Source organism: Cetorhinus maximus, chromosome 4 (assembly GCF_964194155.1).
Source record: "Cetorhinus maximus chromosome 4, sCetMax3.hap1.1, whole genome shotgun sequence".
NCBI lineage: Eukaryota > Metazoa > Chordata > Chondrichthyes > Lamniformes > Cetorhinidae > Cetorhinus > Cetorhinus maximus.
The window spans coordinates 77,083,228-77,109,701 of NC_135882.1; the positions used below are offsets into that span (position 1 = coordinate 77,083,228).

Sequence of the window (26,474 nt, forward strand, 5' to 3'; positions counted from 1 at the left end):
ATAGTGAGTCAATGGGTATGGAAGTGCCACAGCTTGGCATAGGGGGTGCGAAGGGCCATGGGGTGTGGTTGGAGGGACATAGCTTAGCATGGAGTGCATAAGGGGCCATAGGGGTTATTTGGGGGTGTATAGATTGGCATGGGAGCCATGAGGGCCATAGGGCTGAGTGGGGTGCATACCTTGGCATGGGGGTGCTTGAAAACCCATAAGGGCTGTTTGTGAGGCGTACTTTGGCATGAGGGTATGAGGGATGATAGGGGTTATTTGGAGGGGCATACCTTGGCTGGGTGCATGAGAGGCCACAGGGTGGGTATAGGGGGAATACTCTGGCATTGGGGACATGAGGATGACCTATTGAACTTACTTATTAAAAAGTCACCTCATATGACTATAATTCATGACACCCCTGAGGTGTCCTGAATCACAATTCATTGAAAACCTCGCCCAACTCCATGAAATTTATGGAGGACTAGGATGCGTCTATCCGTACAATGGAATCCGCCAGGTTGGGAGTACAGGGTGCGGACATTTGACCCAAACCAACCCACACCCTTAAAAGGCATTCCCAAACATCAGAAACCCCAAGGGCAGAATTTTGCCGTTGGCGAGCAGGGGGCGGGGCTGACTCGCCGATGCGTAAAATGACGCGGGATGACGTCGAGCGGAACCCCCGACGTCACCCCGCCCCATTTAAATTTTCAGGAAGGCGGCGGTGCAGCAAAATCAACTGTCGCCCGCCGACGTGTCAATGGCCAATTGAGGCCATTGACAGAATCGTTTAAACAATTAAAAGACCTGCCTGTCCAACCTTAAGGTTGGCGGGCAGGCCAGGAGCCCCGGCGGGGAATAGGAAAAACATGAAACCTCATCCACCAACGGGATGAGGTTTCATGCAGGGTTTTAAACAGTTTAAGAAAGTTTTACTGTAATTTATGAACATGTCCCATCTCGTGTGACATTGTCACCTGAGGGGGACATGTTAGGGATTTAAAAAAATTTCTATTTTTAATCTTTTTAAAAGTGTCAGCGATCTCCCTGAGGCAGCACTTAGCCTCAGGGAGATGTGCGCTCTTTCGTGCACATGCGCAAAACAGCGCACTCTGGTTTTTGGGGAATTCCCCCCGCCCACACAGGAAGCACATAGCGCTTCCCGCCGGGCGTCACGCTGGGCGGGCCTTAATTGGCCTGCCCACGTAAAATGGCGGTGGGGCCCACTTCTTCGGCGGGGATCGGCTCCCCGCCCGCCGGAGATTGGGTTGGGCCCGTCCGCCCGACAGGCAGAAAATCTTGTCCCACGAATGGGGTCGGCAATCCCGGAATTGGGTCCAAGGCACCATTTTTAAAGGTTTCCCGAGTCAGCCTGACTCAGTGATAAGCAGCCCTTTGTATTTAAGGACATCTGCAAGGCACCTACAAGCAACCTACCCATTCACACCAAATGCTGTCATTTAGATTTACTTGTAAAGAAGGACATGCATTTGATAGAATTCTGACTTGTACTCTGCTCATATGGCCTTAAGAAGGTTTGCCTTCTTCCTATATTAGGGAAATAACCAATGATATTTGTAGGTAACGCATTAAAAGGGAACGCATTGAGCTCACTTTTAAGTATCATATCTACATTATCCACATTGTGTTACCTTTCACGTATCATATCTTGATCTAGTGTTAATTGGGATTTTCTGTTTGGGCTTTTGCATTTTGGTATGCCTGAATTATTAATCAAGCACACATATGCATTTGAAGCATAATATAATGACCTCCTGTATTTATGAGGAGGTAATGAGCATGGGGGGAAGGCTTAAGACAGCAGAAGAATTTGGCTGAAGATGCAGTAATCCAGTTGAACCTAACAGCAGGACCTTATTAACCATTTTTTGGATATATTTGCCAGTCAGCAGCCAGCCAAATCCACAGCTTGGCCGGTTGTCAGGAGGGAAAACTAGCAACGGCAGACCCAGGGAACGGCAGAGAGGTGGAAGAAAGCACATTGCAACTGATGGGAAGAGGATCAAGGATTTGGGGGAGAGTTTGATGGGCAGAGGGCAGGCCAAAGGCTTTCTTGCATGGCCTGGGGGGAGCACCTTTGCTTCTCTTAGATGACAAGGAGTACTGGAAAAGGCACTAACCGATCCAGCAGCTCCCGCCTGCCTCCCTGGGTTGGGAAACCCATGCAATAACGGTTAATTTTAAATCAGCCTCCCACTTGCTCTAAGTTAATGAAGTTTCCTGCCTCTCCAATCGGAAGCCAGAAAGCCTGGCACAGTAAAAATGGCAATCTGCACGGAGTTAGGGTCATGTTTCACGCTTTTGACAGTTTAACATCAGCCCCTGGCTTATTGAGGCTAATGGTCCAGTCAACAAATTGTTCTTTTGGTGAACAAGATTCATTAGTTTATCCCTGATTGGATTAATAACAGGATGGGTAGAATTCTAAGTTGTTCACTTACTCTTGTGTGACTGAGTCTCCTTTAAGGAAAAGTCAGGTAACCACTTGGGGCGTAAAGTACGCAGCATGAGGAGGGAACTGTAATGCAGGTGTAAGATCACTTATAAGGGCAGATATTGCTTTTCACTTCTGTTGTTAGATTGCTTTCAAACCCATAATATGTAGAGAATATTTTTCAAGGAGCATTGAATGTTATATGAAAAGGTGAATTATTTCTCTCTTAATTTCATTGTGAAAGTTTCAGATTCAAATGAAACCAATTCAACCATGCCAAAAATTTGGTTTTTATTATCAATAATGTTCCAATAGAATATATTCCACTGCTGGGTGACTAGTTGCCTAAAACAATGAACCCTATCTGTTTAATGTAAAACACGATCTGATTATTAAATAGCATTTTAATTTACGCCATGAGTAGTACAGTCCATTAATTATTTTTGTGGAACTATGTCAATTGGTTAAATAGAGGCAATAACATATACTGAATGTTTGATCCCCAGATACCACTTTTCATTTATCTATGCTCTGCTAAAATCCATGCCCAATATCACATGTTGCTATAGTGTCCAAACTGTCATTAAAGAATAGTGGAGCTAAATTGTTCAATTAGAACAGTTGATGCACAACTATGGCAATAATACAGACCTAGTGACATGCAGTGGTATGCAATACATCACAAGACACTATGTCATCTTGAACCTTGGTAAGTACTTCACTTCTGGTTCTTTTCTTTTTTGACTTGTTTTAAGCTCTAAACTTAACTGGTTATGTTTGTTGCCATCCAGATTAATGAAAATGTGTCCATTATTTACACAGTGTGGGGACCCAACATAAACTAAGGATTGCCTACTTGTGTTATTTGACTGAGCCCATCTGTTGTTTAAATTTATTTACTGTGTTCCCTGTGTTTTCTCTATTTTGGTTGGTTTGAATGAGGTATCCTTTAGAAAGGAATTCCTAGAACTGTATGGTAAAGTGCAAGTGTTCCACCTGTTCTGAGAACTTTGCATACATTGCTTTGTTCATTTTCCATCTGTTTTAAGAAGAAATGCAGGCATTGTCATTTACAATGTGCGAATGGGCTGCTTTACATTAGCTGTAAAGTTTCTTGGTGTTGGTAGGTGCTCCTCTCCATTGTGTTTCATTCATGGTGAAAGTGTTTCTCTTGTCATTTTTATAGACATTCCCAAAGCTGCTGTCAGGATCTTGAGCAACATGACATTCCTATTTGTGAGTTTGTCATACACAGCAGAAAGTGCCATCGTCACCGCTTTTATTACCTTCATTCCCAAGTTCATTGAATCTCAGTTTGGCATCCCAGCATCTAATGCAAGCATTTACACTGGTAAGATGTGTACATTAACCTTTTGGGTTGCAAAGTTACTTTTAGCAACAGAAATATGGATGTTGCCAGTCCATAGATCAGGTTAAAATAGCTGAATTATGGACCCATACCTCACACATGACCAAATAGATCAGATTGCCAGTCCCTGTGCCTGCTATATTCGATCAGATGTGGAGGTTTGCATGCCCATAAGCAAACCTGCCAAGTTCCCCATCTATTGATGTAAATAGACAGAGAGTAAGGCCTTACGGATGCTTGTTTCTCCCTGACAAATTTTCTTCTATGCGCTGTTTTGAGGTAGAAGAAAGTGAAAATCTACCCCAATATAGTGGAAATAATTTTAGAAATTTAATGTAATTGTCTTTAACATTAGAACCTTGGACCAAATACTTAGGGGAAAAGATTAACCTCTAAAGGTACTCCAATCAGATTTGTCCATAATCACGGATATGATACATCTTCTAACTTATTGAGCTGTTTGCATCAAGAGGATTATTTTAATGAAAGATTATCACAAGGAGGGTAACCAAAGGTTGATCTGGAAATGATCAGACATTCTCCTGTCTAGTTTTTCTTCTATAGTGAAGGAATGTAATTCCATGGGAGCTAACTGATTGGCAGTTCCTCATGGGTAAACATACCGAAACTGTGAATAGCAGTCAGCTATTTGTCCAAATCAAACCTCACATCTGACCCTAAACCTGTCTGCACTCAACATCTACAAAGATGCACTTTCCCGTAGGAGTCACTGGATGGTGATCAGGAGCAAGAACTTCAGCTGATTTTCCTCTGCCACCCGTGCCCCCGCCCCCCACCTCAGTAATGGGCAATTGAAGCCAAATATAGCTGAGCCATGGTCAACTCCTTCAGCTTCATAATAAGTGATGTGCTTACCTCTTGACCCATCAACGGAGCTAGAGAAATTATGTCACCTGAAATGTTTGTTGACGTGCCAACAGAGGCTAAATGTGGAAACTCAATGGAATAATTCCCAAAGACAGTGAGGACAATTGCTAGTTTTTGCAAGATTTTGCATTTTTCATATGATCCTGTTGATTACCCTTGCCTGATAACTTTACCTAATGATGTAAGAAGGTTGACTAAGGCATTTACAAATAAGGCCTTAGCAAATAAAATTTCAGTTATAGATTGGCTTTAGTAAAAGTTTAAACTGAAATATTATGACAATATTCAATATATTTTTTTAAAGAATCTGAGTTCTGCTGAATGCTTACAGCTCAAATTAATTTTAGTTGAAGTTTGCATAGATGAAACCATTACAGGTGACTGCATAAACCATGCTTATCATTCGCTATTTGATATTACCAGTTTATTAGTACGGTAGTGTGCTATGTCTTTCCCATACATTAATCAGGTGCTTTAACACAACAATATACATTGTCTCAATATAATTTGCTCATCATCCTTCTGCAGGCCCTTGGTATGAGGTTTATGTATTCTGTTGACTTTCATAAATAACTGACTTGTGAAGATAACTCTGGTTTGGGAAAGAACACCAATCTCATCTGTCTTTTTCAGGAATTTTTCTAGTTTAATATAAACATGTGTTTAGATTTACTGTTCCCTGGTCACTGCCTCAGGCTGCACAGGCTGTTTGTTACCTCAACATCCTACTTGTCATTCAGCTGAACTTCTAATCCCATGTTCTCACCATTACGAAGACCACCTATTTCCATCTCCGTACTATTGCCCATCTCCACTCTTGCCTCAGTCCATCTTCCCCTGAAACCTGCATCCATGCTTTTGTTATTTCCAGACTCAGCTATTTCAATGCTATCCTGGCTCCAAACTTGCATCTCCCATAAACTTCAGCTCATCTCAAACCCTGTTGCTAGTTTCATATCTCACACCTAGTCCCACTCACCCATCACTCTGTGCTCACTGATAAACATTGACTCTCGGTCTATTAATGCCTTGATTTGTAAATTCTTATCTGTGTCCACACCCCTTTATGACTGCTTTTTCCTATCTCTGTAGTTTCTTCCAGCCTTACAAATCTACAAGAACTCTACGTTCCATCAATTGTGGTCTTTTGTGCATCCCTCCTTCTATTTGCCCCACTATTGGTAGTTGTGCCTTCAGCTGTCTAAGCCTTAAGCTCTGGAATTCTTCCCTAAACCTCTCTGTCTCTCCGCTTCTGCCTCCTTAAGACATACCTCTTTGACCAAGCTTTTAGGCACCCCTCTTACTATCTCCTTCTTTGGTTCTGTGCCTAGTTTTGTCTGATTTCATTCCTGTGAAATGCCTTGAGGTGTTTTATGACATGAAAAGCACTATAACAATGCAAGTTGTTGTTGTTATGATACCAGAGTGAAAGTGAACTCATAGCCCAAAGTAGAGTTGTTTTCCATCCTAATGTGCAAGAGAAAATTGTTATTTTTAAATCTGTAGAGAGCACTGAGACCATTTTAGACACTTGATCTTACAGGAATGTTTAATAAAAATAATAATTTTGTTGGCCATGGACAGCATATATTCTCTAGTGGAATGTATTTGGCAGGTGCACTACCAAAGTTTCAGTTCCTGCCACTGCACCATTCTTAGCTGTATATCACGAATCATGCCAAATAGAATGAATTCCATTTTCTTGTCACCCGATATGATATTACATAGCAGAGCTCAACAGTCTTAACAGTTGCCAGGGGTTGTTGCCAAGGGTAACAGAAGAAATAAACCGGGACAGGAAAATTTAATTGGGAAAATTCATAAGTAGAAAAATAAATGGGAAAGCACTTTTTAAGGATGGTTGAATATATTGATGACTGAAACATGCTGTAAATCATCTCTCACTCATATGTAAATATTTTTGTTTAAAAATTATGAACTAAAAATTGGTCCACGACGTTTTTTGGCCACCGGTATCAGGACTCACAACTTACCATTGCAAATTTGGTGCTGTCTCGTCATTTACCTGACTGTACCCTTGGTTCGAGTGGGGTCCACGCTGCTGGTCTCTTAAGCCAGTTAGAAGGTGCCCAAGCAGTGTTCATACAGAGGGTATCGTACAGTCAGCCTGTTCCCGTTAAAGGCAGTTTGTTCCTCTTAAAGGGGACCTGCATTTAATGGAAGGGAGCTACTGCAAGCTGCAAGTTAGAGCTGCTTAGATGGGGCACTGCTTAGAGAGGGCTCCAATTGTGATGGATGTGGCAGTGGAAGCCTTATGATGGAGGTGGACAGGAGGAGACAGCCAATTTTCTGCATGAGGCCAGAATGCCCTTAAGGATCACCTTCAGAAGGGATTGGAAGTAGGTGGTCTGGGAGGCCAATTCATGGGGAAGAATTTTGAGGTCGGCAGGCAGGTGTAGTCGGGACCGGGAGCAGCCAGAAAACAGCCCGCTGCCCGTGATCGGCCCACAACCGCAACTTCACGCTGGCGGGCCAATTAAGGTCCGCCCAGCATGAAACGTGGCCTTTCACTGGTCAGGAAGGGCCAAGCGGGAGTAGGGACCTGTCGGCCGCTGGGTTCAATAGCAACCCAGCGGACGGTTTCAAAACAGCCCAGGCAGCCCCAGAATGGCTGCCAGGAAAGGTTTGTTCTGCATTGTCTTGATGGAGTTGAGTGTGGCTGGAGACGCCAGGCGGGAGGGCAGGTCGAGTGGACACTCAGCCCCCCCTACTTTTCAGACGAGTGCCTTGCGGTCCTGTTGTGGGAGCTGGCTGCCAGGAGGGACACCCTTATCCCCAGAGGTGGGAGGAGGAGGCCACCACACCTCACAAAAAGGCATGCGAGGAGGTGACAGCACTGGCGAGCAGCCATGGCATGGTGCAGAGCACATGGGTGCAGTGCCGGAAGCGGTTGAATGGCTTGCTGCACTCAGGAAGGGCGAGTACCGTGTTGGCATGTGTCAGTGTGCAGAAGTGTGAAGGTGTGGCTGTCCCCCCATGGAGCTCAGGGCTGTTAGAGTCTGAGTGCCAACTGTCAATGACGCTGGAGCTGGCCAAGGGGGTGAGCCCTGGCTACTTGGGCCTGAGTGCCTTGCGGCTCGTGGGCCACGACTCGAATGTGCCCTGTCAGGTGTTCCTCAGTCGGGGTTGGCCAGGCTGCGATGAAGCTGCAGGTAGAGAGTGGACTAATCAAGGCTCCTCTGTCCTTTCAGGAGAAGACGAGCTATAACCAAGCAGTGAGGGCACGTACAGGTGGAGACCCACCCAACCTGCTGCTGCTCACTAGGTTCGAGCAGGACATCCTTGAGCTGGAGAACCAGCACACTCCACATGCAACCGGGTATGGAGAGGTGGGGGTGCCAGATGAATGTAAGAGGTAGTGCACAGAGGTGAGAGTTTCGGATCATGCAACCATTCTAGTGTAGTCTCTTAACTGATGGGAGCCTCAAACCTGGAGTTCCCATTGATCATTGAAAGACGATGGCACCATGATGCAGATCTCCATTGTCTCACCAGGGTGCCTGGCATGCACAGTGACAGTGTGATGACTTTAACTAATGGCATGTCCTTGTTCTCCCTTTTAGGTTCACCAGCACGCACTCGCTCTCCGGACCCTAAAGGGCCACACTGACGATGGAGGATCACCAGGCTCCCCTTGTACCTGCGTCACACCCGCTCTTTGAAGCAGGCACCAGCGCAGATACCAGCACCTTGGTGGGCATTAGATTGGCGGCTAGAATGTTGGCCACAGCGGTGAGGGCACTTCATACTCGCTTGAGGTGCAGGCGGAGGCAGAGAGTGCCCAGGTCGCCAGCAGTCGGAGGATGCTCAGATGATGAGCCTCTGGAGTCGTCCATTAGGTGACAGGTGCTGGATGTCCAGCGGGATGTGCAGGAGGATCTGATGGAGATCCATTTGGGTCTGTGTGTCATGGTTTCCATTGTGGAGGAGTCCATGCGGAGCGTGAGCACTGCGTTGACCCTTATGGCCGAGCGCACTGCCTCCTCCATTAAGAGAGTAGCGACCCTCGTGAGAGGCAGCTCCAGGGACAGATTCAGGGGCTCCTGGGGTTGCACTCGGACCTGCAAGCCCTCACACAGGCAATGACCTCAGGTGGTCAATGCCATTGTGGGAGATGGGTGAGGCACCCAGTATTCCAGCTAGGTGCCCATCCATCAATGGTGAGCAGGGAGGTCCAGAGCTCCCGTTGGCGCATGAGCTGCTTGTCGTCTCTGCGAACTGCTCGCAGGGTGCTCTGGATGGTGGCAGCAACTCTTCCGTCCCTCTGCTAGTGACCGTCGCATCTGATGAGGCTGCAAAGGCTGGGGGGGATGCCAGCTGTGGCACTGGCCACTCCCTTCCAGGCATGGCCACAACAGACTCCACTGGCCAGAGGACAACTGTCAAGGTCATCAAGGCCAACAAAACATTGGCTGCCTCCAATGCCAGTGCCAGCAAGGGGGCGGGGAATGGGGGGAGGGGTGCACCAAGATGTAGCACTCACAAACGTAAGTTTAAGGTACCATGAGCATGAGAGGGACAGTTCATGGGTGATTTTCTGTTCTCTTATGTTTGGTTTATATGTCTGCTGGTGTGGACATCAACACCAGTAATGGTAATGTCATAATGATTTCAATGTGACGATAACATTAAATTTGCTTTGGTTCTGATGACCTGAGTATGCTTCACATTTTTTCTTTCTGGTGCAGGGTATGCCAGTATGTAATGCTGGACATGAGTGGCTGGGCTCTTTATTGCACAAGCATTGAGTGGAATTTGGATGCAAATGAAAGGGTCATTTCAGACATTCGGGATGGAGGTGGCAGCCCCGGTGTGAGGTTGAAACTGATCTTTGGTAGCCTAGCTGAAGAAGCGTTGGATCAAGGCATCCCTAGTGCTCCTGCCTCCCAGGAGGTTACCGAGGTCTGCCTCCACATCCTCAGCATTCTCCTCACCGTGCTCCTCTTCTGACTCACTGTTGGATTCATCATCTGTGCCCTATGGAGCTGTGTCAAGATCCTCTTCCTCCAGTGGGTCCCCCCTTGCCAGAGCCAGATTGTGGAGAGCGCAGCATGCACCCACTCTCAGTGGCACCCACACTGGGGGGTATTATAGTACATCCCCTGAACGGTCCAGCCATCGGAAGCGCATATTGAGAAGACCTATGGCTCTCTCTATTACCGCCCTTGTGGAGGAATGACTCCAATTGTAACGCTGCTCTGCCTCTGTTCTTGGTAGTGGAGAGGCGTCATGAGCCACCTTTTCAGGGGATAGCCCTTGTCATCCAGCAGCCATCCATCCAGTCAGGCTGGAGCATTGAAGAGCCCCAACACCTGGGAGCATCTCAGGATTTAGGCATCGTGGGAGCTGCCTGGGTATCTTGCACAGACTTGCAGAATCTGCATCCTGTGATCCCACACTATATGCATGTTCATGGAGTGGAAGCCCTTCTTGTTGACGAAGGCACCGGGCTCACCTGCTGGTGCCTTGATGGCCACATGTGTACAGCCGATTGCACCCTGGACGTGGAGGAAGCCAGCAATGGCCGCGAAGCCTCTGGCTCACTGTGTCTGGCTGACCTCATCCGTACGATAAAGAATGAAGGTCTGTACCCGCCTGAACAGAGCTTCTGTCACCAGCTTGATGCAACTGTGGACAGCTGATTGGGAGACTCCACAAAGATCCCCCACTGAGCCCTGGAAAGAACCGGAGGCATAGAAGTTAAGGGCCGCTGTGACCTTCAGAGCCACTGGCATGGGGTGTCCACCCACAAAGTCGGAGCTGATTTCAGGCCCAATCATCTGACAGATGGAGGTCACTGTCTCCCCTGAGAGGTGGAGCTTCCTCTGGCATTGCACCTTGGACATATTGAGGTAGCTGCATCACCGCCTGTAAATCCTGGCAGCAGGATAGTGGCATCTTCTGCGGCCCCTTCCACCTTGGGCTTCCTGCTGGTCCTGCACACCTTGTGCCTGCGCCTCTCCTCCTACAGGTCGCTCCCCGGGAAGTTGTATTGGGACACCTGGCCTCCTCTCCCTTCTGCCTCCCTCTACCCCCTCAGAGGAAGTGCCTCCAGCAGAGACCACAATCCCCATTACCAGGGTAACAGAAAACTGCCTGATACCTGGAAGGGTCCACACGGTCTTAATCTTCCAGGGGCTTTGGAGACACCAAGGAGTCCTGAAATAAGCCTGGAAATGCTAAGAATGAAGCCTTGAACAGAGGTGAAGCTGCCAAGTAACAATAAATCACCAGCAGCAAACTATTTATAAATCTCCCCGCTTCTCACACTGCTGCTGACTCCTTTAATCCTGCCTGTGGATGAGGTTTTTGAAATTGTTGGCTGGCCGCCTGCCCGTTTTGCCTGTGACGAGCGAGAAATCGCATGGGCAATGGAAAATCCCCGTCAGTTGGCTTTTTAATGGCCTGAAGTGGCCTCTGAATTAATGGCAGGCGCATCTCCGGCACTCGCACCTGCCAACCAATATATCACATGAGTGCACGGCGACGTTGGGATGCTCACCTGACTTCATCATGCGCTATTTTACCCCCTCATCGGGTCCGGCATGCACCCGCTTGCGGGATGTACAATTCTGCCCATGGCAGTTGGACCGGAGGACCTGGAGCAGTAGCACAAGAAGTCTAATTGCCTCACCTGGGTAGTCAAGGGCAGTGAATGTATCTTCACATGACATGTCCTACTCGCCACAACACCAACCGTTCACATTGCTCAATGCACCACAACTCCATCACTGACCCATCAGCAGTCACTGACATTCAGTGCCTAACATCCAGATACTCCATTTCATCCTCACGCACATTGCAATGGTCATAGCCTCACTTCCAGAACCCACTGCTTCCACATGCCTTGAGCTATTCAACTGTGGCTTTCACATAATTCAAACACAGTGCAACACAGCCACTGATGTTCTGTCTTCTGCCTTGCAGGACAAAATCACCTGTGGCTGTTAGGAGCAGAGCAGAACTCGTAGGGGACAAGGAAGATAGTATCCCCTCAACCCTATGGAGGAGATAGTTCTCTGCATCGTGGGGCTCGTTGCAACAAAGCTGGTGGCATCTGCTGGGAACATTGAGGATGACAGTATGTTGCTGCTTTTTGCCCCTTTTCAATTCCCAGCTCATTTCATCCTGCTGTTTGGCATGATGAGCAAGCTGCAGATGGTGTGACCATGGACCTCTTGCTTTCCAACCCCGCCACTTTCCTCACCTCAAACTTCCCCTCTGTTTTCCTTTTTTCAGAAACCCAGCCAAACATCCCCAGAAGGTGGAGAGAGAGCAACACCACAGCACAGATGAAAAGACCTTGACAGTTGATGTGACACTTGTATCACCAGTTCAGATCCAGCACTTTTCTTTGAGGCCCCTATAGAGTTGGGATTTGCACTTAGCGAGTCACCTGGAATGAGTAGTCTGCAATAGGCCAGGGGGAAAAGATAGTTTGTGTACCAGCTCACTGGATGGCGAGATGACAGGCAAGTTCTGCTGAGGACCTTGATGACATGGTATACAGGAGGGCACAGATGAGGATGCACACTGAGATGCTGGGTGCATTGTCTAGCCTGCCAGCCAGCCTCATAGCATTGTTAATGTGCATGTAAGAATCTAACTCCTCCAAGTTGGCAGAGCGCATCGTATAGAGCTTCCCCTTTCCACAGCCTCTTCTCCATCACCCTGTTGTGTTGCCACTGCTGTCCCCATACCTGTTTGACGCTTTGTGAGGACAGGTCACCATCTCCTCTGCCCTTTCTATGCAGATGTAGCAACTCTCCTTACCAAATCCAGCAACACCTCCAAAAACTCCACAGTGTTTCTAGAGACTTTGCAATCGCATAGGTTAGTCTAAATCACCTTACCTGCAAGTTGGGTGCCTGGCTTTTAAATAAAACTAGTGGTGGGACCCTCATCCAGCAGAATGCATGCTTTTTTGTGAATAAAAGGCAAACATGTTGAATGGACCTTTATGGTCCATGTTTGTATATTAGTGCAAAAATAAGCCAGAGTGGCTGCTTGATGTCATGACAGCACCAGTTGGAAGGCTTCTGGCACATGCAGGGGTTACAAATGCCCTTCGCAACATGGGATATTGCATCGGTAACTGGAGGTACTGTGCACCCCACTTGGAGGGCCTCCTACTTCTGTATTACTGTCTCCAGTCGCACTACCATTCCGAATTTCTTGCCTGAAATGTTTTGCTTTTATATTGCAAATCTTTAGTTGATGCAAAACCTGTTGCTTGATTGTAAAGCCCTGACTCAGCAGGACCACAAACATACTTCAAAACAAGTGAAGCTCTGGCTAGAAGCTGTGTGCCAGTGCTGACTATCCCTTGGCTAGAGACCAAAAGATGAACCAAGAAGTATGTACAGCAAAATGCTGGATAACATAGCAATTTTCTGATCACATCTAGAAAGTTATAATGCAAACTAACAGGAGGACAGGAGGATTCTCTCATAGATGCTAAATCCTCACAGGCAGCACTCTTGCATATCCTCAAATGCTTAAAACAACTTTTCTGTCTTTCCTTGTCCAAGGATATATGCCTGCACACTTCCAAAATCACAGCTGGATTTTACAATCGCCTGCCAGGGGTGGGGGGGTCAGGGCCTGCTGGGGGTGGGTGATTGGGCCTAGTTGTTGTGGGGGGAGGTCACAGCCTGTTGAGGGGATGGAGATCAGGGTCTGATTGGGGTTGGGAATGAGATCAGTTCCAGATGGGGGAGTAGGTATCTGTGTTGGCTGGAGGGGTGAGAGCAAAACTTAGTGGGAGGATGAGGGGGAGATTGGGGCCTGGTGGGGTGGCATCGAGGCCTTGTGGCAGGTTGCAGGAGGGAGGTCGATGGTCTTGGGTAAAGGTCATGTGTTTTGGAGCCTCCTCAGGCTAGCACCTGGATCCAGGAGGTTGGTGTGGAGGCACTGACCCCCTGAATCCACCAAGTCCTTGGCTTTGATGAAGCTGCTGAATTTCCCGGCAGCTTGGGAAACCAGGCCAGCAGCAATAAAAGGGCAAAAGATGCTTAAAAATGAACCTTGCAGCCTCATTATCATACTTAAAGTTCCAACCTGCTTCCTCGGGTTTGTCGCCTGCTGAGCTCCTGGCTTCAGTTAAAGCTCGCATTGGGCAGGTTGGAGGCAGGTTTGGGTCAGGAAAATGACTTTTCTGATTTTCATCTCCCACCTGATCCAAACCCACCCATTTATTTCAGTTAAAATCCTCCTTATGTATTTCCCAGGTGTCAGAATAAACCAAGGTGATCTCAGTAGATGCAAGGCATCCGTCTGCAGATGAAATGAATGTTGATAACATTCTGTCCAACTGGGACAGCATCAGTAGTCTAAGATAAAAGCAAAAAACTGTGGATGCTGGAAATCCAAAACAAAAACAAAAATACCTGGAAAAACTCAGCAGGTCTGACAGCATCTGCGGAGAGGAACACAGTTAACGTTTCGAGTCGGTATGACTCTTCAACAGAACTAAGCAAAAATAGAAAAGAGGTGAAATATAAGCTGGTTTAAGGTGGGGGTGGGACAGGTAGAGCTGGTTAGAGGGCCAGTGATAGGTGGAGATAACCAAAAGATGTCACAGACAAAAGGACAAAGAGGTGTTGAAGGTGGTGATATTATCTAAGGAATGTGATAATAGGTGACATTAAGGGTAGAAAGCAGGACGAGCAAGGTACAGATAGCCCTAGTTGGGGGGGGGAGGAATCAAAATAGGCTAAAAGGTAGAGATAAAACAATGGATGGAAATACATTTAAAAATAATGGAAATAGCTGGGAAAAGAAAAATCTATATAAATTATTGGAAAAAGGGGATCAGAAAGGGGTTGGGGATGGAGGAGAGAGTTCATAATCTAAAATTGTTGAACTCAATATTCAGTCCGGAAGGCTGTAAAGTGCCTAGTGGAAGATGAGGTGCTGTTCCTCCAGTTTGCGTTGAGCTTCACTGGAACAATGCAGCAGGCCAAGGACGGACATGTGGGCATGAGAGCAGGGTGGAGTGTTGAAATGGCAAGCGACAGGGAGATCTGGGTCATGCTTGCGGACAGACCGAAGATGTTCCGCAAAGCGGTCACCCAGTCTGCGTTTGGTCTCTCCAATGTAGAGGAAACCGCACTGGGAGCAGGGAATGCAGTAGACTAAATTGAGGGAAATGCAAGTGAAATGCTGCTTCACTTGAAAGGAGTGTTTGGGCCCTTAGACGGTGCGGAGAGGGGAAGTAAAGGGGCAGGTGTTGCACCTTCTGCGGTTGCATGGGAAGGTGCCGTGGGAGGGGGTTGAGGTGTAGGGGGTGATGGAGGAGTGGACCAGGGTGTCCAGTAATCTAACCTCAGCATTAGCATATAATGAAACCACGTTTTAGCAATGAATCTCAATATGCCTGATGTAAGTATGATCTGAAATAATACTTCAACCTAATGTCTTTGTTTTGCTTGCCCAATGAGCATGATTGATTTACAGTGCTATAATAACTTTTCTCTTTTAGCTCTACAAATTCCCTATGTTCAGCTGCCTTTCATGTGAGAGTGTAACCGTCAAGTTCACAAACCATTTCATGGGCTCTTTGTTACTTCTCTTTGATCTAGCCTATCTCGACACCCACTTGAGTTGTGTGGGAAGGAACCTGCTGCCTGGAGTCCCTTTGCTGCATGAGCCAGCTGTACCTAACTGAACAAGAAGCCAGAGTTCAAATGTCTTGGGATTATGAAGCAAGTGCATCTTAATGAGCTGATCAGTGGTGCAACACTGTCAGTTGTAATTGGCCGTCATCAGAATTGGCTATAAAACACTTTGGAAGGTCTTGAGTTCATGAAAGGCACTATAGAAATGCAAGTCTTTTCTTGTCAAATTATAATTACACTTTCTGGTGACTTGGTGCTCCACCTGTGAGCTTCAGAATTTCCAGCTAAATTAGTTCCTCAGCATTTAATTTTTATTTTCAAATTTTGGACTTTGTCTCACTTATTTAGCATTAATTATCTTTTTTTTTAAGTTGGGACCTTAAAGTGTTTGCCCTCCTTTATGTTTGCTTGTCCTAGCTATCTCTGCTTGCCAGCATTCATATTTTTTAAACAAACTTGGTGGTCAGAACTATATGGCACAGCATTTGGATTTATTTTAATAATTAAAATAAATTGATTTTAATTGAAAAAGTCAGCTCCCTGGAAACTTAAGCTTTTTGATGGCATGCCTCCACTGAATAATTCCTGATGACCCTTTAGCTCAGCTGACTCGAAAACCAAATTCTCAGTCATGCCTCCTAAACTCTTCCTCCCACAGTCAGTATTTGTTTTCCTTAGACTTTTCTGTGAAGCATCTTTGCCATTTTAACAATTAAAATAATACTATATAAATTGAAGCAAGATGGATCTCCGTCTGAGGGTACATGCAGAAGCAAATTTCATTTGTTTAGGCACGGTAAATTTAGAAGATAGCCAATACCAATCAATTGTTCAAAATGGCATCCCTAGGAATTCTTGAACTGGAGCTTAAGAACTGGTTGAAAAAATTGTGACATACGTTCATTCAAGAATGGAAAGGCAATAAATTCAAGCCAGTGTGAATCTTTGAAAGCAGATATAATGAATATTCTCATGTTTCACATACTACAGTTTGTTGGAGAAACTGAAAAGGTGGGAATTTTGAAATGGGTAGCGTATTGGTCAGATAGACATGAAACAGAGGGCTGTTTAATTAAATTTAATTGCTCAATTACTTTGAGTAACTCTAACCAGCATAATACCTTAATATTTGTACTGGGATCCTTGCTATACCAATTTCTTGTGAATAAAATTGCTTGTCTAATCTGCAGATAATACAAAATTGTATGGGAAGGTTGTTAAGAAATGCATAGTTAAAGAGATCTTCAGGTTTAATTTGGGAATGGTAGCAAGGGGAGGCACAGTTAAAGGGAGGGAGTAATTAAGAATGAAGAAATTATCAATAAAATACTGAATAGCCTCATCCACCCTATGACCTTCATGTTCCAATACTTATGCAACCGGGGATGATATGCTGTGAACTATGGTGCTAGCGAACAAAAATCACTCATGAGTAGGAGTTTTAGAGCTGCGCATTGAAGTGTGATTTTCTGTTTAATAAATCATTTGTAAGCTGGTGCTCTGATTTAATTCCAGGTGTGATCATTGTTCCCAGTGCTGGTGTTGGCATTATCCTAGGGGGCTACATTATTAAGAAGCTCAAGCTTGGTGCACGGGAATCGGCTAAGCTTGCTATGATCTGCAGTGGGGTTTCTTTGTTGTGCTTCTCTACACTCTTCATTGTTGGCTGTGAAACCATTAACCTTGGGGGCATTAATATACCATATACCACAGGGTAAGAATGATCTTTCTTTATGTTTTGGTCTTCTGTTCTGTGAATGCAAAGTATTGCCTGTGAGGGTGAAATTTGTCTTCAGTGGTAGTGCAAAATCAGTGATAGCAAATTGACAGCCTGTTTTACACTGCAACTGATTTTCTTCTCTGTTGATTTCAAACAAAAATAAAACAAGACACGGTGTAAAATGAGCTGTCGATTCACTATCAGAAAAGACCAATTTTACCCTCTGTGTGACAAAACAGGTCATATAATAGTTGTTATATAGCATGAACAAGTAAAGTGTTTTCAATTATAGATTCCAATTAAACTACAGATTTTGGACTATTTTTGTTAAAATGAAATGGTGCAATGTAGAGAATTGGCAGGACTCTACTGAATTTTACTCCATGGTTGTTTCACATTCATTGTTGCAAGGATTAAATGTGACCATCACACAGATTATTCTGCAAAGTGGCATCAGCTGATGACAGTCTTCAAATTCTGGCAAATGTTGAGTCCTTATTAAAATAATGAGGCCCTGTGTTCTGAATGATGTTCTTAGAAGACAAAAACAGAAGAAGGAGAAGCAGGAGTAAGCAATTTGGACCCTCAAGCTTCCCCCACTATTCAATAAGATCATGGCTGATGATCTGCTTCAGCTACACCTCCCTGCTCTTGATTCCTATTAAGTAAAAATATCCGAGTCCATTTAATGCTTGATCCATTTATAACTATTGGCAAAAATAAACAACATTTTACTCCTAATTACCCAAGTAAACAGCTTGGCTTCATGACTCACAGAGAACTCTGGTCTCATCATATTTTCTATTTTTGGCATAATTTATACCAGAATAGATATTGACATTTTAAAGTAGTTCAAATGTTGTTGGACTGTTTCCACCCAATACTCTGTGGTCAGCTCATTAGCATAGTTTCAGTTGCAGATTTAATGAAGATACACCATATTAGATTTAGTAATGAGTCAAATTTAGTTAACAGTGTGTGAACTGTTAGCGATTGAATAGTGATCATAATATGATCTATAGTTTAATGTAGCGTTTGAAAGGGAGAAAAGTGAAAAAGCTACTATGATTGTAGATTTAGGTAAGGCTGACTTCAATGTGATGACACAGAGACTGGTCGCACTAAACTGCGCAAATCTGTCAATGGGCAAAATAATAAAGGATCAATGGGAGGTGTTCAAAAAATAATTTAATGTGATTCACACCTAGTTAAAACCCCTAAGGGGCAAGAGCTCTACTTGCCAATAAGACAGCTGAGGACAACTGAAGAGACAACAAAAAATTAAAAGAAAAAGCATACAAAAATGCAAAAAAAAGCACACATTTTGGCGAACAGTAAAGATACAAAAAATAGCAAAAGATGATAAAAAAACAAATAAAAACTACAAAGGGGGAATATGTAAAAAAAAAACACTTCCAAGGGATATCAAAATCAACACAAAAAATTGTTAGAATTACATTAGAAAAAAGAGAGTGGTCAGGAGCAATGTGGTCGCTGAAAAACTGATAATGGCAATGTTGTCACTGCAAATAAGGAAATGGCAGAAACGTTGAAAAATGACTTTGCATCAGTATTTACCGTGGAGGAAGAGATCAGCATGGCAGACATCCCAAGGAAACTATTACTGAGTCAGGGACTGCCAAAATTAACACAAGCAAAATAACAGTAATGAAGGAAATAATGGACTGGATTTAATGCAGCCCATCATGGCAGGAACCATGGTGACCAGGCCCTCTTAAGCACGGGAGAGGTCCTGTGTCTGTCTCCTGGCCAGGAGAACTTCCCTTGATTAAGTCAGAGATGGGGCTGACGCGATGGGCTGCCGATGGGATGTTAATTAGGCCCATTAATGAACCAATTGACACCCAATAGCCCTGAGGCCACCACAATTTAGTGGTGCATCAGGAATTTAATGAAGTGTACAGCTTTCCAGGCTACCCACTGAACTCTGCCGGTTTTGCCAGCGGTCTCCCAAGGGGTTGCGGGCAGGGAGGTCCCTCATTCTCAGGCAGTCTGCTGCTGAAACCCACCCTCCCTCCCTTGCCTTCAACATCACCCCCTCTCCCACGACCCACACCTCGCGACCCCCTTCCTGCATTCACTCAGCTTTGGTCTAGGATTCTGCAACATTTCTAGGCCTCTGGTGGGTGCAGTATTGCCAGCAGCCACTGCTCTCACTGGCAGTGGCGGCGGTGACTTGCTGCTGGCCTCTGATTGGCAAGCAGCTCTCGGTGGGCAGGACTTCAGCCATCGGGGACCTCAGTTGTGGGGGAGGCCTAACGGTAGCCACTTAAGTGCCTGAAGGGCTCTTGATTCTGTTGGGCTTCCCCCATCTAACTAATAGAGATCTCTGAACAGTGGGCAAATCCAGCCCAATGCCATTAAAGAGTGACAGTTCCCCAGACTTTTAATCTCAGGGCTTTAAAGAAAGTAGGTGGGAACATTGTAGATGCCCTGATTATATCTTACGAAGTCCTCTCAGTTCAGGAACCCTTCCTTTAGATTGGAAAATTATGTATGTCACTCCATTATTTAAGAAAGGTGAGAGAGGGAAACCAGGGAATTATAGACCAGTTAACCTAACATCTATTGTTGGGAAATTGCTAGAGTCTATAATTAAGGATAGCATGACTGAACGCCTTGAAAATTTTCAGCTTATCAGAGAACGCCAGGATGGATGTGTAAAGGGTAGGTCATGCCTGACAAAACTGATCAAAATTTTTTGATGTGATGACTAAAGTAGTGGACAGAAGAATTCTATGAATGTTATTTGTATGGACTTCCAGAAGGCATTTGATAAAGCCCCTGTAAGTCTCACTATTGCCATCTCCTCACTCTGGCTGGATCAAAATCCTGGAACTCCCTTCCTAACAGTACTGTCGGCCTACAATACTACATCACATGGACTGCACCGATTCAAGAATACGGCTTACCACCATCTTCTCAAGGGCAATAAGGGATAGGCAGTAAATGCTGGCCTAGCCAGCTATGCCCATATCCCATGAACAAATAAATAAAAAATAAGAGACTACTAGCTAAAGTTGAAGCTCATGGAATTAAAGGCAAATTGTTGACCTTGTTAGAAAATTAGCTGCGTGGCAAGAGACAGTAGTGATAATGGACAGTTGCTCTAATTGGTAGGATGTGATTAATGGTCTCACAAGGTTCTGTGTTGGGTCCTCAACTATTCACTATTTATTAATGACTTAGATGATGGGATAGAAAGCCACATACCCAAATTTGTTGATGACACAGATATAGGCAGCGCTATAAGCTGAGTAGATGGAAGCATTAAATTATGAAGAAATATTGATAAAGTAAACAGAAAATTGTTTTGATTTTGATTTCACCCTTTATAAGCAGTGGCGTATTTCCCAAACTCTCGGTTTTGATGTGATCCAATTTCTAGTAATAACCTCACAGCCAACTCGGGATAGGATGAATTCAAAGGGATTAGTTTATTTGCACACTCTCAAAATGCGGAGGGGGTGTCGTTATCCCAGTGCATTCATGCAATAAATAAGGGATAAGGAGAAAATAAATTTACAGGGCAAAGACCACAGAGTAAAGAATTAATGTTTCCCATGAGTCCAGAATCAAAGTTCAAGGATGTATTCCTTCACAGAGGTCAGCAGGTTGAAAACTGATGCTGGATAATTCACTTTTCCAGTAGAGATGACTTCCACGATGAGATAGGCACACAGAGATGAATTAGTCTTCTACATGATATAGAAATTCAGATGTCCCAGTAGAAACAGTATAGATGAGGGCCAGGCATTCAAACCTGGACAGAGCCCCTTTTCTGTGCTGTTGCTTGGTAGATGGAAGATGGCAGACTGATTTACAGTACAGCAATTCAGTAAAACTGGCTCTCCCACCTCTGCACTTTGGCTTTGACAAAGGGTGTATATTGTTTTGTCTGGATTCCTGAGATTGTTAATGTTCCAGCCATTAAGAATTTGCAAGGCAGGTTGCAGAGCCCTTTGTCCTAGCAGACGACTCAGCTCTGGTTGACCAGGCCTGGCTTATGAAATGTAGACGGCCTTTGTATAATTCCCTTTGAATTTGGTCTTTGCAGTCCACAGAGGTTGTTAGCATCTCTTCAGAGATAATGAGTCACAAATTTCTTTGATCCTGCCAGATTAGCTCCTCTTGTTTGAAGGTCACAGCCAGACATGGTTTCAGCCATTTTAAAAGGTCATTGTCCGGTTTTAAAATTTTAGACCCTGTTACAATAGACAAAACTGTAGCAAATAGATTTCAGTATATGCAAATATGAGGTAATCCACTTTGGACCCAATAAGGATAGGAAAGAGTACTTTCTAAATAATGAAAATGTAGAAACATAGATCATTAAAATGTCACGAACCAGAGGACACCGATTTAAGGTGTTTGGCTAAAGAATTAATAGTGACATGCGAAAAAGCTTTTTTGCCCAATGGGTAGTTAGGATCTGCAATGCACTGCTTGATAGAATGGTCGAGGCAGATTCAGTCGTGGCTTCCAAAAGGAAGTTGGAGATGTGCCTGAAGAGAAAAAAAATTGCAGGGCTATGGGGAAAAGGTGGGGGAGTGAAATGTAAGATCATAAGAAATGGAAGCAGGAGTAGGCCATTCGGCCTCTCGAGCCTACTCCACCAATTAATAAGATCATGGCTGATCTGATTGTGGCCTTTACTTTCCTGCCTGCCCCCATCACCTTTGACTCCCTTATCGATTAAAAAATCTACCTAACTCAGCCTTAAATATATTCAAGATTCAGCCTCCACTGCTCTGTGTAAAAGAGAATTTTAAAGTCCAACAATCTTCTAAGAGTAAAAGTTCTTCCTCATTTCCATCTTAAATTGGAGACCCCTAATTTTTAAACTGTGTCCCCTAGTTCTAGACTACCCACAAGGGGAAACATCCTCCCAGCATCCACCCTATCAAGTTCCCTCAGAATCTTATAAGTTTCAATAAGATTGGTCTAAACTCCAATGGGTGTAAGTCTAAGCTGCTCAACCTTTCCTCATAAGACAACCCCTTCATCTCAGGAATCAGCCTCCTCTGAACTGTTTCCAAAGCAATTATTTCCCTTCTTAAGAAGATCAAAACTGTACACAGTACTCAGATGCAATCTGGCTAAGGCCCTGTACAGCTGTAGCAAACACTTCCCTACTTTTATATTCCATTTTCCTTTGCTTTCCCAGTCACTTGCTATACCGGCATGCTTGCTTTTTGTGATTCATGTACCAGGACACCCAGAGCCTTCTGCACCACAGATTTCTGCAGTCTCTCTCCATTTAAATAATATTCTGCTTTTCTGTTCTTCTTGCCAAGGTAGGGATCCCCAAATTTTCCCACATTATACTGTAGTTCACCTGCCAAATTTTTGCCCATTCACTTAACCTATTTAAATCCTTTTCAAACTCTTTGGCCTGGATTTTTGCTCCTGAGGCGGGTATGCAGAGCCAGGAAATCTCCCAGCTTGCTGCACCCACCTTGAAAAAGTGCCCCGAATGGAGGGTCTTTGTTTGGGGGGTAGGCCGGTTGCAGGATAGAGTCAGGTGCTTTGCCTTTGAACCTGCTGTGTGCTGAGGCGGGCTGGTTAACAGGCCTACCTTGGTTCTCTGTGATTTTATCCCAGTTGTTTTCTTAACCATTAGGCCCTTTAGCCTCACCCATCACAGCCCTTCATTCTCCCACCAACTCCCCATGCCTCCTTATAGCCCCTCGGCCAACTTAGTGCAAACCCAAGCCAACCAATGGCCCCTACCCATGGCCATGGTCCCATTTAGCCCCTATGCCAACTTAGTACCAACTCATGCCAACCCATGCCCTCCAGCCACCCCACTACTCCTTATAAACCCTCTGCCAACTATTGACCCCTCACCCATTCCCAAGGCCCAATATAACCCTTATGCCAACAGTGCCAACTCATGCCCTCCCTCCACCACCCTTTGCTCTTACACCCTCCATGCCAACTCACCTAGTATCCACCATGGGCAGACATCCGGAGCCTGGCTTAAATGTAATAAAATAAAGTTCTAAGTATCTATTACAGACTTCACAATGTTAAAAAGCACTCTCATTCATGAAAGGCCATTCAATACATTTAAATCCCCTCAATCACTCAATCCTTTATAAAATCAAACATTTGTATTCATAACCCCACATTAAAGACAACTAACCCTTTAATAACCTCTTTGAGCTGTCAATCAAACTGTGAACTTACAACCCCACTGCATTAATGATAGGTTGTGGAAAGCAGTCAAGCATTAATAATGTTATAATGATAGCATTTAGGGTTATATCAACAAACAACTGTTTAAACTGCTGGAACACATGTTTTACAACTTGCAGACACAGGCAGGCAGTTTTTTTAAAAGCTGGCTATCTAAGTAACTTGACCTCTGCAGATGTTATCCACCCTTCACAAGCACTTATGACTTCTCTAAAATGTCATAACTCCCACACTGCAGGTTAAGGTCCTCGCTGCAATGAAATTAGGATCTGTTTGAATTTATCATTGAGTTCAAATGGCCCTGCTGAGTTCAGGTTTCCCACATGTGGGAGTCATGTCCCACCCCGAAGCACCCTCATGAAAATGTTTTCTGCTGGCAATGGAGGTGGGACTTCTGGATCCAGGGTCCATTCGTCATTTTGGATATGCCACAGACTCTCTATGACTTCATGAAAATCCAGCCCTTTGTGTCCTCTTTACAATTTGCTTTCCTAACTACCTTCTCAAGGGCAATTAGGGATGGGCAATTAATGCTGGCCGAGGCAGCAAGATCCACATCCCATAAAAGAACCAAAAATAAATGTCCTATTGTCTCCTTAATAATGGATTCAAGTATTTTCCCTGTGAAAGATGTTAGGCTAACTGGCCTAGAGTTTCCTGCTTTCTGTCTCCCTCCTTTCTTGATAGAGGTGTTACATACACTGTTTTCCAATCTGTTGAGACTTTTACAGAATCCAGGGAAATTTGGAAGATTACACCCGTCAGCTCCACTATCTCTCTAGCCACTTATTTTAAGCGCTGATGATGCAGGCCATCAGGTTCAGGGGACTTGTCAACCTTTCATCGGAATAGTTTGGGGAAGGAATTTCAAATTTCCTAAGGTCCTCACAATGGTGACCAGGATCTCAGAAGAGGAGCATGCGGGGGTTCGCACTTAAGGCCTTTCCAAATCACGAAAAGGCCACATAAAGATAGCATGGGGCCTGGAAGGCACCACAAATTGGAATTTGCAGCCAAAAGTCCTATTTTTCTTTTTACTTTCCGGACCCCATTACCGCCTTCATTGGAAGTCGAAAATCCAGCTCTTGGATTCCAAGGGTTAAATTACAAGGAGAGATTACACAAACTAGGATTGTATTTCCTGAAATTTAGAAGGTTAAGGGATGATTTGAACAAATTTTCAAGGTGTTAAGGAGAACAGATCAGGTAAATAGAGAGAAAATATTTCCATTGGTTGGTGAATTTTGGACTAACCTTTCAAGGGTGAAATTGGAAAACACTTCAACATACAAAGGGTGGTAGAATTTAGGAACTCTCTTCCACAAATGTCAATTTATGCAAGATCAGTTGTAAATTTTAAATCTGAGATTGATAGACTTTAAGGGATATAGGGCAAAAATTTTACCCGCCAGCCGCAATGGCGGCTTTTCATGCCGTATTGTCCGAAACCCATCACATTAATTATACATTCCCAGGAAACATGCTGTTTCCATGGCGGGTGGGCTGTCATTCGCCCGCCATGCCATCACCTCAACGCATCAGCATGTTGGGTGCCATATTTAAAGTGCATCCATGCGCCAAGTGTCTTGGTGCTTCCAGCCCAAGTCTGCTGCACAGAAGGCAGGATGGCCCCAAAAAGCAAAAAGACTGCAGCCCCCAGGTTTAGTGACGTGACCCTCAAGTGCCTTTTGAATGTAGCGGAGGCCCGCCGTGATGCCTCCTACTCCCACTCTGGCTGCAGCAGGGCCAGCAACATTACCATTCCGGCTTGGTAGGTGATGGCAGTGGTGATCAGTGCCAGTGCTGCACAGAGGAGGTTGGCCCGAATGACCTAATCTGTGCAGCCAGGTAATCATCTCATCACTCTAAACTCACACACTCAAGGCCATCACACATTCATTGGCATCTCACTCACTGCCAGCTCAAGGGACTTCACCACTCACTCTCTCTCACACACCCTCACATTTCAATCTGGCCTCATCTCCTCTGGAGACTGCCTCCTCGGCCCTCACAGGCTTGAGGCCACTTGCACAGATCAACTTGTACCCCCACATAAACTCTGGGATAACACCCTTCCCCAGTACAGCCTCACCCTGAGCCTCTTCTCTTGCCTGAGGCCATTTCTCCCCCTTCCCCAAGCAAGCCCGAGCCCTGCAGCCGTACAAAGCCACCCCTACCTTATGGCTCATCTAGTAGGTAGAGACCTACCCGTGAGACCCCTAAGAGTGATGTGGTGCTGTCTGTGAAGCCTGGTGCTGATGACCATGAGCGCTGCCCGAAGCAAGGTAGGCAAACAAACCTTGAAGCCCCAAGCGAAGTGCAGCTCGCCAGGTGCATGTTGCTTATGTGCTGTTGTGAAACACGTCTGCGTGTTATCTTGCCCATGTGGGCGGACGATTCAGCCTTTGGGGATGAGTCCGGCGGGCTGGCCTTATAATGATATGCTGATGTATTATAATGATGTTCCCGACCTCCGATGGCAGGAAATGCGGTCCATCGATGGGCTGAGCGGTCAATCACAAACTGGTTTCACGACAACGTCAAACTGATTTTTGGCCTTCTCACCATATTGTCCGCTAACGCCACCGAACACGCCCGGCACATGCAGGCACGGATGACTCTGCTCTATGTTTCGAAATTTCCACTGAAAGCGCTGGAGCAAAAAAAAGCTTACACCAATTGACATAGGAAAGGAAAAATTGAAAATGGTTAAGAAATGATTGAAATATACTTACCTTATTATTATTTTTCCCTTTATATGAGTTCCAAAATAATTAACGGTCACTTAACATCCTGGGGCATAGATTCACATGGACGCCACAATGTCTGCCTCAACCTCTCTACCGTCAGCAAAAAAATAAATCTTGATGCTTTCGTTCTGTTTGAAAGGCATAATGAATTAGCAAGCTCAGTGTTTTTTTGCAGAAGGAATGATGGCAATAGCAGCTCTTTTTGTTTTCCTTTCAGCCCTTCGCTTACAATGGCGCACAGAAATCTAACAGGTGGCTGCAATGTTAACTGTGCGTGCAGAATCCATGAGTATGAGCCTGTCTGTGGATCAGATGGGATCACGTACTTCAGCCCTTGCTTGGCTGGCTGCTCAAACGTTGTCAATGAAAGCACAGGGGTGAGTTACAGTTACCACACAGTCGTGAATGTCAAAATAACATTCCCATATGATTGACAGACTCA

The 26,474-nt window shown here is 45.0% G+C and overlaps 1 protein-coding gene across 1 annotated transcript in view; it reads left to right on the forward strand.

The window, feature by feature from the left end:
- The window catches only part of slco5a1 (solute carrier organic anion transporter family member 5A1), a 235,222-nt gene that overhangs the window by 173,968 nt on the left and 34,780 nt on the right, over window positions 1-26,474 (forward strand). Inside the window, exons 4-6 of the mRNA XM_078540359.1 lie at window positions 3,630-3,794; window positions 16,856-17,054; window positions 26,250-26,409. Of these exons, the coding sequence (XP_078396485.1) occupies window positions 3,630-3,794; window positions 16,856-17,054; window positions 26,250-26,409 (524 nt within the window). The remainder of the gene's footprint in view (window positions 1-3,629; window positions 3,795-16,855; window positions 17,055-26,249; window positions 26,410-26,474) is intronic.